Genomic DNA, 15,286 nt, shown 5'->3' on the forward strand with positions numbered 1-15,286 from the left:
AAAAAAGGAAAAAAAAAAAAAAAAAAAAAAAAAAAACCATCTCCATTCCTCCTACACCCCCTTGGCTCGTGTTCCTCGCCGCCTTTAAAAGTAATGCCAGGTGTGTTACATTCCGGTTCTTCCTAAATTTTAAAATTGAGCAAGCAGTGATTTTATTTCTCCCAGTGCCTCACAACCCCTTCAAATACCACAGAGCTTCAAGGTGAGATGGCAAACTGTTTCTACAGGAGACCCATCTCAGCTTGCACGGGACAAGCTGTCCAGACACAGCCAGGTGTTTTATCGCGTTTATTTCACTGCACCCTCACTTTCTTTCCTCGTAGCTACCTCATCCCTGAACTCCCAACTCCAGCAGCTCCAGCAGCTCCAGCAGCTCCAGCAGCCGCCGCCGCCACCGCCAGCCAGCCAGCACCCACAGCCAGCCCCGCCGGTGGCCTCACCGTCCCAGCAGCCGCAGCCCCTGCCCGCCCCACCCCAGCAGCCGCCACCTGCCTCCCAGCAGCTGCCAGTGCCTCCGTCTCAGCTGCCGCAGGCTCCGCAGCCCCAGCAGCACCCACCCCACTCCCAGAACCAGAACCAGAACCAACCGTCTCCAACCCAGCAGAGTTCGAGCCCCCCTCAGAAACCTAGCCAATCTCCAGGACACGGCCTTCCGTCGCCGCTCACGCCACCCAATCCTCTCCAGGTATGCTCTCCGTCAGCCCCCAGGGGCGCAGAGGACCTTCCCTGGGCTTGTGCCGTCCCCAAGGGCAGAGGGCCAGCAAAACTTAGCACCCAGTTCTGCAGTGTCTAATTCAAACTGATGTCTTAGGCATAGGGAAGAGGAAGCAAATAGCAGGCAGCTGGGGAAGCGTGTAAACGAAACAAATAGAAGCCCATTGACGTTGCCTCCAAAGGATAGATGTTATCTGTTTCCTTCAGTGAGAGGCTGGCACTGTAAGTGCACTTGGAGCCTGTAATAATTCCATTTTATGATACTTTTTGAAGGCAGCAAAGATAGCATCCAATTAAAATTATTACTAGCACAGTTTTGCAGCCCCGTGGAGAGCTGCATCTACTGTCCATGAGGCTCGGTGTTATTTCTCTACATTATGAATACAACAGTGTCTTACCTTAAGTACTTTGTGCTCTTTTGTTTCTATTTTTCTGAAGACTCTCTGGGGTTAGGAGGGCAAAGAAATTTAGCCCCAGTCTTATGTCCCAGATTCCAACCATTACTTCACAGACTAACAGGTACTCTATATTCATGCCAAGAGCCTCAACAAATATGCATCTTTATAAAATAATAAAGCTTCTATATACTTACTCTATTACTGTGAGGCTGAGGGCATCAAAAATAGGTATTTCAGGCTAACCATGAAAGCTCATCTTTAAGCTACTCTCATGAGGAGGAACGGATAGGGGCATTTCCTCCCCATGATAGTAGGTATACATAACGTTAAACTTCAGGAAACCATTTTCAACTTAGGTGCCTTCAAAATAAAATAGCTTCAAAACGTAATGACCATAATGTCAATACATCACATCCAGAAATTAATAGCTCAGTCAAGTCAACCGTTCTTTGACTTACATAATGTTTTCCCCAGTGAGATTTCAGATGAGTGTGTCTGTAGTATAGTGACAAAGTCCGACAGAACAAGCACCTCTGCACGCATCTCAAATGCTGGCTCACCCCTCCTCGGTGGTCAGTCCAGCTCCCCCACCTAAGACAGCAGGAGCAATGGCCTCCTTGGCTCCTAAATAGCAAAGTGTACAAAATCAAGATAGATGGGTACACAGGCAGGAAGACAGGTGGGTTAGAGATTTACTATTTTTAGAACTGACTTACTTTGTTTTCGCATAGCTTTGTCTCTTTGAACTTGGATTCTCAGTGATAGCCCAAAGATTTCCTGGAAATGAAAACATTTGAGTGAGATGAGTAATTGTGTTTTTCCCGGGGACTTGGGCCAAGGCTGCTTTCAATTTGAACATTTTACTGAATCAAGTTCAAAGATGTATTTTTACAAATCCTACAAGGGTGAGACAACCTAATACCTTTGACACGAGACTGATATGAACATCGGCTAAAAAAAAGTCTACACCTGACATCTACAGAGAGAGTAGGTATTATCAAATTTACAAAATGTATGATTACAGCAACCCTAATGTTTTCAGCATTTGGAATTCAAATCTGTTGATCCAAAGAATGAGTTTAATGCTTTTTAAAAACAATCAAATTAGGTGTACCTATACACTGTGTGATTAAACACTTCCTCTATCCCAGGCATAAAATAGGTAAAAATTAACCCCCCCCCCCAAAAAAAAAATCACCCTGCCTTGAGGGATAAAACTACTTAGCTCTGCTCCCAGTTGTTGCATATAGCCCAATATTCCTCCCTGTTAAGTGAAAGCTTTGAGCTTTGTGAATGTCCGCCTTCCCTGAACACTGCCAGCATCTTATAAATCTCTATCGGCCAGTGAAATCACAGAGTAGACGAACCCAGTTGAAAGACTGTTGACAGGACTTTAGATGAGGCGACCACTCAAACTCATGGAAATAAATTCTCTTAGGAGAATTTCCAGAAGTTCTCCTAACAGTTTCCTATGGAAATCCAGGGGCTATTTTGTTTTGTTTTGGGAACAAATGAAGGCTCAGAGCCACATTTCTTTCTTTATAACCCTGAGGGGATATTCTGATGTTTCACTGTTGGGGTTTTAACTTATGTATCAGTCCATTTTTGTGTTGCTTTAATAGAATACCTGAGACTAGGTAATTTATAAAGAAAAGAAGCTTCTTTGGCTCCTGATTCTGGGACAGCTGCATCTGGCATGGGCCACAGGCTGCTTCTGCTCATGGTGGAAAACGGCAGGCAGCCGTGAGATGCAAGGAGATCACATGGTGAGAGGAAACAAGAGAGAGGGGAGAGAGATGCCAGGCTCCATTTAACAACCAGCTCTTGCGGGAACTAATAGAGCGAGAACTCACTCAGGACCCCCACCCAAGGGAGAGCATTAATCCATTCATGAGGGATCCACCCCTGTGACCCAAACACCTCCCCAAACTGTCACACTGGGGATCAAATTTCAACATGAGCTTTGGGGGACAACATATCCAAACTATATCAACTTACAAACTTAAAAAATATATTTAGAGTGTATTTAAATATAGAGTAGATACTACCCTAACTTCTGTGGATCCTATGGATGGCCACCAAAGAAGTGACTTGTTATAAATTTTTAAAACATTACTGAGTAGATATAGAACTAATTTTGAATAAATCTATGTCAGTAAGAATAAAAGGACTTTTTTTCCTTTACCACAAGCACATGTAAAGGAAATGGAGAATTTCATGGTAAAAAAAAATTTTTTCTATACTAGTTACAGGGTTTTTGAGTTTGTGGAACATGGAATGTTTGAACTTTTTAAAAAGAAAACTACTTAAAAGAAACTGCAAAGACATATCTCTCAAAGGTAAAGATCGTTATAAAGTATTTTGGTTTGAAGATTATTATGGGAATAAAGATCAACTAAATTCATATATGACAGCTTAAATTCCATTCTACAATTTGTTATTTTCATTTGGGCTTTATCTTTTTACATTACATAAAAATCTGTCTGAGAGATAGTAGTTTAGAACTATGCCACGTAGATTGCAGGGAAAGCCAGTAAATCAGAAGATTTTTTGCTTAAAAAGCAAAACAAACTTGGAAGGATAACAGTTGTCTCTAAAACTGCACAGAGGCTTTCATGTCTTCACAAAAAAAATAAATGAAAGTCAGTTGTGTAGGTATATTTTGGTGAGGTCATTTCTTGAGATGAAAAAAAAAAATTACTGGTGCTAGTGGGTAGTAACACTAGACAAAAATTCTCCAAATAGCTCTTATCAGGTTTTCTGTAATATTGCAGTATAATTTTATTTAACTCTTTCCCTCAATTCCCTGGTATGGATTGCATTTACAAAACCTGGTTGTTGTTTCAAGACAGATGGGAGTCTAAACTTACCATCCCTTCAGAGAAGCCCAGGTAGGGGAATAATTTTGTTTATTAATTTTGATCACTCAGGTTATAGGAGGGCTGGCAGCCCCTGGAAGTCAGTTTTAGATTCTCCATTGATTTTTTTAAAATTATTTTTATGTTTTGTTGGTGGTGGCTGGCCAGTCTGGGGACCCAGACCCATGAGCTTGGTGTTACAAGGCTGCACTCTAACCAGCTGAGCTAGCCGGCCAGCCCCACACTCAAGACCCTCCCACTCACAACTGTATTCTTTCCCGGGAGGCATGAGGGGAGAAGTTTTAAACAGGAAGGGTCGGGCAGTCAGTGGGAATAACTAGAGTTGGCTCGGGTGTAAAACCCAAACGTGAGTTCAGAAAAACTGTGTGTGGACAAACGAAACGCACCTGGGAGCTGACTTTAGCCTGTGAGTTCAGGATGGATATCTGTTCATACTCCTTATTTTGGTTCTAACCCACTGGACACTGTCTGCAGCAGAATCTAAAACTGGAAATACTGTCTAGAGTGTTGGGCAGGCACAGATCAGAAACCTGAATGGAAGCAAGCTTTGGGGGGGGGGAAAGACATGAGCTAATCAATCCTGGGCTAAAAAAAAACAAACATACAATTTTAATTTCAATATATAATTCCGAGCTGGATAAAGACCCCATAAGCAGAAAATGGTGAAATAACAGCCTCCTTTCTATGACCTTTGAGATGGCTTTTCTTGGGAAGGTTCAAACATAGGGAAATGCCAAACATTCTTTAAAAGCCCTAATGTGCACAGACTCCCTCCTGAGTGGTCTGGAGAAGGACCAGGCATAGTTGGAGCCCAGCCGTGGTGTCGGGGGAAGAGGGTCGCTTGACAGTTTGAGTTCTCATGCTCGCTCTGGTCCTGCCTCCAGGTAACTCACGACTTTCGATAAGTCACTGTAGCTCTCTGGACTTCATTTTCCTCATCTGTTAAATGTGTAGTCTAAATCATTTCTAAGGTCTTTTCCAGGCCTATGAGCCTATGATGTAAATGTTGGTAGGCCTCTGGAATTTTATTGGCTATTGAAAACCTGATGGTCCTGAAGATTCTCTGAGTATTCTTCAAGGTCAAGTTAATCTCGTCCCACTCAGCTGGGTGGCAGAGTGGAAAGAAAGTAGGGGACAAACATAAGTGGGATAATGATAGCAGGAGCAGATTTTACCTTAGCCAGAGAGTCCAAATTAAAGTCAAGGTTTTATCCTCAGAGAGTTACCGCTATGAGCTCTGGTCCCAGATTGCTTTCCACACTGTACATTAGAGAAGCTTAAGAAACCAAGTGCTGCATTTAACCTTGGCCTCCTGTGTATCATCTTGCACGTCAGGAAGCAGGATAATCTTTTCTTGTTGTATTGCGCATTTTAATAAATAACAGGAGGGGAGAGAGATGAGTGGAAACAAGAGAGAGAGAAAGCTGTCTATGCTCGCATGAGGAATGAGGGGGAGGGGCGTGGTCACCTCTTCAGAGGTGAAGTTGTATGAGAAATAGTGTAAAATGTATTCTCAACCACCTGCATTTGCAAATATAAAGGTCTAGTTATCACGTGGGCACCGTGGAGCAAACGTTGTTGGAATTCCACCTCTGCTACACAGTAGGCACCGCCTTCTGAGCCTCTCATTTGGGATGTTTTCCCATTGGCAAACTTAGTACGGAGTTTCAAAGTGCATATAGGATAGAAGAGGGTGGTACGTTATCACTTTTTAAACAACCCTTGAGAAGTAGTTAAACTAAGTGATTTTCATCCTCTTTAAAGCAAATGGTCTCCAATCATGGGTCCCTCTCTATAGAAAAGATCCAGCGTCTTGGGGCAAACCCCTCCCCCCAGCAATTAGTCTTAATGAATTTAACATGATATTAGTCAAGGCTCTGAGGGTCCAAGTCTTTTCATCTATAAAGGGAGGGGGAAGAATTAGATCCTGTCTATAGAATTCTTTCAGTTCTATTTGGAGTTTTATGTTACAAACCCCTGAAACTGTGTAGTGTTGGGTGACCTACACAGGCTTGGGTGACCTATATAACGCCCTTCTGTGGTCACTGTAAATTCTAATAGAACTCGGACATCTCTATACCCACACAGGGCTGAGTGTCTGTGTAGAATTCTCCTAGCCAGGACTGACACTAAGGTGGGGTGAGGAGGCACTCAGCACAGATGCAGAGTTTAAGCGTGCACCCCAAAATGCAGCAAATCAAGATAGATAATATTTTAATGAAATATTTTCAAAAATCAAAGCAAATACCAAAAATCCATGATCTTCAAAGTTTCAAAATTTTAAATACAGGATCAGTAACAGTATTGAGCCATACTGGAGTCTGGCTCAGTCTGAGTTTCCTGAGGAAAACTCAGGAACACCAACATTTTGTTGATCATAAATTTTTGGCATCCATTTTTATTTTGAAAGTGTTGCATTAAGATGTTATTCATCTTGATGGCTATGTTCTGGGGCCCGCCCTTAAGCTGTGTGCCCGAGGCGAGGCCTCCTTTGCCAACCTCCTTCCTCCCCCTTTGCTACCAGCTGTGTAAGTGATTTAGTTAAGAAACATTCTCTAAAGTCAATGGCATTCTGTCCACAGTACATTTCAGCCAGTTCTTGAATCCCACTTTATAGGTGAACTTGAAAATTGTACCAAATTTTGCACAGTACAAAAACATGTGTGTGTTGGATAACAGATTGGGTCAGGGAGTGGGTGGAAATCCATCTTCCCCATTGCATGGGACTAACACACCGATCATTTTTGATTGAATTGGAATGTTATGACAATCAAATAACTCTTTCGGCTGACATTTTTTACTGAACTAATTTATGATTTTAGGAAATTAATTAAGTTTGGAGAAAATGATAAAAGTGTTACTGTGTAGACAACATTCTCCCAGAGCAATCTAAGCCGTGAGGACTTTTTGAAGCTGGAAGAGTCCACACGGCGTGGGCAAGACCTCCTCTTGGACTAAAGAACCAAAGAAAACTTCATTATTACGGATGGAAAAATCCATCCAAACTCAGAGAGTCATCGTGAAGATTAAATGAAACACACTGATGAAAATGCTTTGCGTGCTATAAATTTCTTAAGCAAATGTTGATTAGCCTAAAGATATAAAAGAGTATGAATTTGTTCCTGTTTATACTACCATCCAGAAAGTTGAGGGCTTTGTTCATGATTCACTCATTCAGCAAGAGATCGGGTGGGAAAAGGGAATCCCTTTACCCAACTGTATTAAGCACTGAATAAAATTAACAAAATATATTTACCCACATACTCTGCAGGGGGCAATTTTTCCTTTTATGAGAGAAAGAAAATCTCCTTTAAAAAACCCTCAGTTCAACATTACTGACATTTCAAAGAATTTATTACAAACATTTGAGATCCAGGAGGAACTACAAAGTTTATATTGCTTTGAGAGTGGCAGGGGAAAAAATTAGTTTATCAAGAATATACTTACATACTGCAGTGCTTCTTTGTCATTGTCTAGATGTACGATTCCTGGTACTGCTCTGTAGATTAGTCAAATCATGTGGAAAGGGGTTTAACAAAGCAGACACCAGTGACTGGAAGCTCGCGTCAAGTAGCAATACATGGAAAGAGTGCCAGACTCAAAAGTTGGGGGGGGGGGCGGGGAGATTCTTGCAGCATTTGAACATGGAGAATTATAACTTCTCAAGGAAACCACTCTGGTTGTGACAGTGAACAGATCCATGGCCTGTCTGCAGTGAGTTCAGCAAAGCCTGGAGCCACACACCGCCTGGTCCAGGGTTCAATTCCTGTGCCAGCCAGCTGCCAAAAAAAACAAACAAACAAAAATTATTTCTTCCTCCCAAATTCCCAAAGTTGTGGTTTTTAGTGCATGTGTAAAGAAGAATCATGATGATTTTTAGGTCCTTTCCAGCTTCAAATTCTACTTATAAAAGAACACAAATAATGTGGTTTGAATCCTCTGGAAAGAAAGAACTGTGTATGTACAACACCGTAACCCACATCACATATGCAGTACTCAAGAAACACGCCTGATAATATGCGGCAAATATTTGCGGTGGGTTTTGAAATTTACAAAGTGAATCACCTTGATGATATCAGTTCTGCCATGAACTAGCTTCAGGATCTTGGGCAAGTCACCTAAACTCTTTGGGACTCAGTTGTGTCACTTAATACATGAAAAGCAAGGGCAAGGAAGCCGAACCCGAGGATGGTCTTACAGTCGGCAACGAGCAGTCATTTGGTGAGTCTGGCTGGGCAGCTCCAGGGTGGCGGGCGTAGGAGGCCTTCTCAGCAGATGTCCTCCTTTCCCCTCCCCTTCCTCACTGCTCATCCGTCCTCCGGGTCACACGCCTGGCCAGGGTGCCTTGCCCCCGTGGCCCTGGCAGATCCCTGGAATCAGCAGCACTGGGCGAGATGCACCCTCACCCTCCTGGTCTTCTGACAGGAATTTCCAGCGCTTGGAGACCCCCCAGTTCCCTGACAACCTCACTGTTTTAAGAGGATTTGGACTCCATACAACAGGTCAAGTTAGTCTGAAATCTGGATGGCGAGCGGGGCTAGAGTCCGAGGCGGTCAGAAGGCCGAGTCTGCGGGCATCCTGTCTGCTCTTTTCCCACTTCTGCTCTAAAGCGTGGGCTCTCGGAGCAACTGGTGCTTCATCCTTCTCTTTCGTCCTTCACTGTAAGAACAGGACTGGGCATGGCAGCTCAGAACGCCAGTACTGGGCCCTGCGAGTTCTGAGTGGACGCAGAGGAAGGCCCCGTGCTGGGAAGACCAGCTCCAGAGGTTCTTCTTTCAAGCAGAGGAGGAGCCCCAGGTCAAAGGTGCGGGTGCTCCTCGGGGTGGCTGCCCCCTGGAAAGGGCACCAGCTGCTGGGCGGTGGATGCCAATAGCTCTGTCCTTGGAACTAGCAGCTGTGGCTGCAGGCCCAGGGGGGCTCCACTCAGTGCTGCCTCTCCAGCCTAGTTTATCTGAACTGTCATTTGACAGGGGTCACCCTGGCACCACCACTTCACTTCTACACCAGGACATTTAACTCTCATGAAAAAGCAGTAAAGTTAGGGATCCCCTTCTTTTTCTCAGTGGACTTCACATTCTTCCGGACACTTATTGCTCTCTGCAGAGTTGAGCTCTCAGTCCTTGTATTCTGGGGTTGCAACGTGGCATTTAAAGAGAACAAAGCAACGTTTAAGGGGAGAAGACATAAAAGAAGCCCTCTCACTTTCCTGAGCAAAGCTCCCTGGAGTCTGGTTGGCTTGGAAACTTCTATTTTTTTAATTAGAGTGAAAATAATCTTGTCCTCCTCTCTAAGGTTCTGAAAAATAACGTTCCTTCGAGCAGTCCCCACCTCCAGTACTCTGCACTCCATGGAGGGGATCTGACCAATTGAAAGATAAAGCCAAACAGTCCTTGGAACCAACCTGGACAAGGCAGAAAGTTATTAAAAGCAGAAAGCTAAGGTGGGGTGTTTTCCAAGCTTCCTGCATGTGACAGTCACGCCGAATCCATTTTAAGCATCTTCGAGGCACAACCTACATACCGACTGTGTTGCCAGTGAGCCTCCTTCCAAGTGGGTGTCTTCATACCAGAAAAGAAGACCTGAATATAGCAAATGTGTTTGGGGCCACTGGGGCCTTCCTTACCTGGCGGAGGGCGGTCCTTCTGTCTTCTGGCCTCACCCGAGCCACACCCTCTGCAAACGCCTGAGGCCGCACTGCGGCTGCTCTTTTGTCCAAGTCCTTTGTTTTCTTTCTCAGGAAAAAAATTCCAAACCCTGCAACAGTGGTTCTCAAGGTTGGCTGTACACTGGGATCACCTGAGGAGTGTTTCAAAGACACCAATGCCTGGGGCTCACCCAGAGATTCTAATTGAATCAGAGTGGGTGAAGTGTGGCCACCAGCACTCTTTAAACTCCCCAGGATGTCCCAGTGTACATCTGGGTTGAGGACAACTATTCATGGTCTTATAAGAGGCTCCCAAGTATTCGTTTCTAAAGAGCGAATTCCTACCCTTTGTTTATACAAAATGCCTTTTAACCTAAGTGCTGGTTGCATGAGTTGGCGCTGACTTGACTTTTATGAAATAGGAAGACTAGGTCTTCATCTCCAAAAAGGATGAGCCAGCCTCACTTCTGCCCTGCCCCTCCCCGGATTCCCACCCTGTCAGGAAATGAAAACAACCCTATCTGCACTTTGTGAATCACCTGAGCCTTTTCCAAACCCTAAGGCTGGGTTATTAGCCTGATAGCTGCAGAAAAATTTCACACGTGGTGCTTCATATCTGACACTTAAGTATAATAGGAGAAATAAGTCTTTTATGATCTTTAACATCCTCTCAAAATAAGAACTGTGACTGATTGAGAACTTATTGGATGGCCACTGCTGCTCGCAATTGGGTCACCTGGTCTCCACTGGGGTTTCTCAAACTTGTGTTTACATATAAAACCCCTTGCAACCTTGATAAATGCAACCTCTAGTTCAGTGGCTGTGGAAGGGAGCCCCAGATTCTGCATTTCTAGCCACCTCCCAGGTGCTGCTGCTCCTCGACCCACACTTTGAGCAGCAAAGCTGTACTCAAGGAACCTTCTGGTACTTGCATGAAAGGGCTGGACCATATTACATATATAGACTGTAAATCTTCCTAGTTATATGTATGGGTATTCAATATTCATGTATACATATGTGTGTTTGTTTACAATATACGTATGCACTTGTTCATTTAAAATCTTTTTTAGAAACGCCAACTCAGGGGTTCTGTGAAGTGTCCACTTATGGGGTTATCCATGTAGTTTGGGCAAATCAGTGGAGTGTAAGCACATGGGAAAGAATGACATTGTCTGGGGCTTTTCTTTCTCTCTTTTCCTGCCTGGACGTTTTGAGAGAATGACTAAGCAGTGCTGGAGATTATGAATTTGCTTAAGTGTGAATGGCTGATCGCGAGCGAGCGCCAGGCTGGCCCTCCCTGAAGGTGATTGACTGAGTCCGCAGGTCTTCACACTTGGTGCCTGGATTTGACTCGGAAAGTCTGCCAAGTCTTTTACTTGGAAATTTATCTTAATTAGATCTGAAAGACCTGCCACAGCAGAATAGTCACACCGATTAAAATGAAAAACAGGAGAAATTACTGATCAAATTAATCATAATGTCGGGTTACAGCTGTAGGTCTGATGTAATTTGCCACTCCAGTGAGTTACATCGGCCCAGGCCGGGGAAGGAAGCTGCTTTACGCTGATCCGTAACACCCGCACGCTCCAGGCGGCCGGCAGGTGGCTGATTCCATTCATTTTCCTGGCTTGCTCTGACCTCCCTGCTGCAACTAGAAACAAATCAGGCACCAAACAAATGGGGGAGGGGGGCAGGGAGGGGAAACAAGAAATCTTCTCTTATCCAAGCGATTGTACTTTTGTACTGTTTCAAGACGGTGGGCTTTGAAAACTCAGCCCGGTGGGCTTGGGCCTGTGCATGTTTGGCTTTGTGCTTTCGGTTTTTCCACTTAACCTCTCTTTAGTTTTACTTGTGGTGACCTGACATTGATTAGATGCAGAATGGGAATCAGAAGGTCAGAGGACAAAACCTTTGGCTCTGAGCAATGGGGAAAAAAACCTTTAGAAAAATCTCCTTGCCGACCCGACTCTACAAGTAGGGCATGGATTGAAAGAATCTAAAGTATCACAAGAGTAGAAGAAACCTAGGCTGTAAGATCTGATTATCCACCACGGGCGTAGTCCTGCCTGGCATTCCAATTTTCACGTGAACACCATGAGGTGGAGGACACTCTTATTTTAAGAGAACAAATCAGAGTCTAGATCCTTTTCATTATATATCCCTGAATCTGACTGTGTTTACAAAATTTATCTCTCCATCAGAGATGGAAGGAAGGGGACCCTATGGCACACCCCAGTCTAGACATTCAATTGGGAGTTCTCAGATGTTAGAATTTAGGAGCAACGTAGGACTTCTCTCCAACCATTTCTGCTTTATCAGGGAACTAGATAAAGAGAACTCAGCCTTTCCTTGAGGAAATCATCTTAAAACAGAGCTTATTGGAAAGGAACAGAGAAAGAGGGTCTCCTTCCCAGTCAGTAGTTATCAGATGCCTTTGGAGCAATGAAATCTTTCTTTTTGACCGTATGATGGGTTGCCCAAATCCCATCTATTCTTCACTGGACCAGATGTGTAGACCCTCTGTCCCCCGTTTGAAAAGGCTCCCACCCTCTCTCCTTCCCACCAGGAATGAATCTGGTTCATTACAAAAATGAGGGTTCCTTGAACTGAAGAATAGGAAGACAGGCAGTCATAGAAGACAAGGCAGCCTTGGTACTCATGAGGCTGTGCTTTTCTGGACCTTTCTATGGATCCTTATGAAGAATTAGGTGGGACCATGTGCCCAAAGTGGGGAAGAACATGGTGTTTTCCATGACATTATGAAGGGTTATTAAATCAGGTTAGTGGTTTGTAACCAGCATTTTTTAAAGAAAACAATAAAAGAATAGAAAGTGCTAGAGCATATCACACATAGAAAGGCATATTATTTTTTCTTGAAACTTTTAAGTGATGTACATATAAACATACATACATAGTTACATATATGCACACATACTGAGAGATATATAATTGTCTGTATGTGTACTTTTGTATGTATTTATGTGTTGGCTTGAGGTGTAAAATGCATTTCTTACTATGGGATGAGGTCAGAACAACCTGAAAAATTCTATTCTAAAGACCAAGCTTTTCAAGTAGGCGGAGGCAGAAATTTCTTAGATATGTCACAGTTCAGGAAGCCGGTTTATCATCATCCCAACATTATTAGACACTAAATACCCTTCTCAACACTCGAAAGGAACCAAAAAGTTAACCCACCGCCACCTCTTGCAGGGAACTTCAAGTTTCAAGGTCACAGCACTACCTATGTGGTTAAAAACTCATATCGAATTAATAGTTTAGCAAAGTATTAAATCGAGAGACTAAGTAATATATTAAAAGCTGACCAAGCAGTCTCACAAAAAATGAATAGATGATTCTAAAGAGAAAGTGAAAGGGGAGAAGAAGGAAGCACAGACTGCACAGTGGCTACTTCAGGTTCCTGGAAAGCACGTGGCCCCAGGCAGTGCAGGCCCGAGGCCAGGTTCACTGCCAACTCGCGAATCGGGGGCTGTAGAGACCCGCGAATCGGGGGCTGTAGGGACCCGCGAATCGGGGGGGCTGTAGGGACCCGCGAATCGGGGGGGGGCTGTAGGGACGCGAATCGGGGGGGGGCTGTAGGGACTCGCGAATCGGGGGGCTGTAGAGGCCCGCATTGTGGAGCAGAGCTGTCGCCACATCTCCAACATCTCCCTGCTTCTGTTTTCTCCTTGATCCCATCCACTCTGCAAACCACTGCCAAGCAACACTTGTAAAAGAACATCTCGCCACCTCACCTCCAAGCTCAAGACCCTCCCTTCGGCTCCTCGGTGGGACCCTGGCCCTGTACCCCGCTCAGATGCACGCGGCCTGGCCTCTCCCCGTGGCCTGATGTCCCCGTGGTCCACTCCCTGGCCTCTCTGGTGCCACCCGTGCCCCTGCCTGGAGCACCCACGCGCCCCCCAGCATGGGACCCAAGTCGCTTCACCTCCAGCTCCTCCCGTGAAGAGCCGGTGGCCCAGCCCTCCGGGATCGCCCCGCTCTCTGCCCGTGCACACTGGGCTCAGGGTGTGCTTTTCAAGTCTTCTTCTTTTTCTTTTTCTTCCATCTTTTTTATGGGTGCGTTTATTGTTTTACTTGACTTATAAACGCCTTAAGAACAGGCCCTATTTCTCACAGCTCTATACATCCCAGGGGGTCAATAATGGGTATAAGTGATGATTTCTCATTTAACAATTATTCATTTCACAAATATGTAAGTACTTATTATGAGACTATTTTAAATTTACTTGCAAAATTATTTGATGGAAATAACAATTACTAATAAAAGAAAGAAGACCTGTTTATTGTTATATTTAGAACAATCAATGCCAGGTGCATGGTAAGGACTAAAAAGCCTTAGATCTTACTATGATTAAGATTATGATTCCTTAGAAACTGTTTTGGCCCTATCCTTCCTGCACTATCTTCTTGGTGGGGTTTGGGAAATGCGGACTCAATGCAGACTGCTTTAAATCAGCTTCTTTTATTTGGGAGGAAACGTACATCAAAGTAAGGACCATCATTTTCTAATTAACCCATTTCCTCTTCCCCACCATCTCGACAGCACGTGGTGTTCCTTGATATTCAGAACATAATAGACAGAGGAGCAGGCCTTCTCAATATCTTATAGATCTCACTGATCTGTGGGTTAAATCATGTTTCCCAAAGCATAAAAGTATTATAAAGCAGATTGCGAGACCCACGGAAAAAGAAAGCTGACCTCCCTCCCCGGTGCACCTCAGACCCACCATTGGATGCCTGGGACTCTCACATGACACACTGTGGCTGCCCAGGCCCTCCTGTGAGAGTAGACACACGCACAGAATCTCCCAGTATAAGAATAATGACCCAGTTTAAAAAACAAAAGCACTATTGAGCATTTACCATATGCAAAGCACTGCACTCAGAGTTTCGTATGTATGTTCCTATTTATGCCTGGCAACCACGTATGGCAGGGAGGAAACCAGTACTCGGAGAGCTGCGATTTATCCAAAGCCTGCATTTCATAAGAGGTGGAGCTGGCATTGGAGCCCCAGTCCATCTGGCTGTGACCTCACACCTCCTTCTACCCAGGACAGTCTCTGTGCATGTCTGTCATCCAGTGTATCTATTAATAGCACCCACTTCACTCTCAGAACTCTCCTGGCCTGGAGAATAAAGTTATTTGGGCACCTTATCCCAAGCCCATGCTCACCCTGCCACCCCCAACATTTATCCAAACTTCCTTCACCAGATTTCACTCCACTAGATGCCACAAAAGCTAAGAAGTTTGGATGATTTCTTAATCTAACAAGAAGACAGAAATAGTAATTCTTATCAATATATTGTGTTCTCTCTAGAGCCAAAAATGCAGTGTTATTAAAGGTTGGCAGGTGACATGGAGGGGAAGGGACAAAAAGTGTCATGAGCAATGGTGGGGGCTCCAGAGTCCTGATGGCTGCAGCTGTCCCCCTTCTAGGGCCCCAAGGGTGCTTCAGAGCAGGGGGGATTCCCAAATTGGCTATGCAGCAAAACCACATGGGGAGATTTCCTCAACAAACGAGTTTCAAGAAAAAGAGAGAGAGAGAAGGTGAGCTGGAGGCACTGGCCCTGCAGAGCAAGACTGATCTTACTGGGGGTGAAAGGAAAAACCCCGGCCCAAGCGCAAAATAAGA

General features: G+C 44.5%; 1 protein-coding gene across 1 annotated transcript in view; it reads left to right on the forward strand.

Annotated features, from left to right (window-relative positions):
* The window catches only part of POU6F2 (POU class 6 homeobox 2), a 240,052-nt gene that overhangs the window by 123,583 nt on the left and 101,183 nt on the right, over window positions 1-15,286 (forward strand). The window contains exon 4 of the mRNA XM_008578521.1: window positions 324-685. Within this exon, the coding sequence (XP_008576743.1) occupies window positions 324-685 (362 nt within the window). The remainder of the gene's footprint in view (window positions 1-323; window positions 686-15,286) is intronic.

Source organism: Galeopterus variegatus, unplaced genomic scaffold (assembly GCF_000696425.1).
Source record: "Galeopterus variegatus unplaced genomic scaffold, G_variegatus-3.0.2 Scaffold1705, whole genome shotgun sequence".
NCBI lineage: Eukaryota > Metazoa > Chordata > Mammalia > Dermoptera > Cynocephalidae > Galeopterus > Galeopterus variegatus.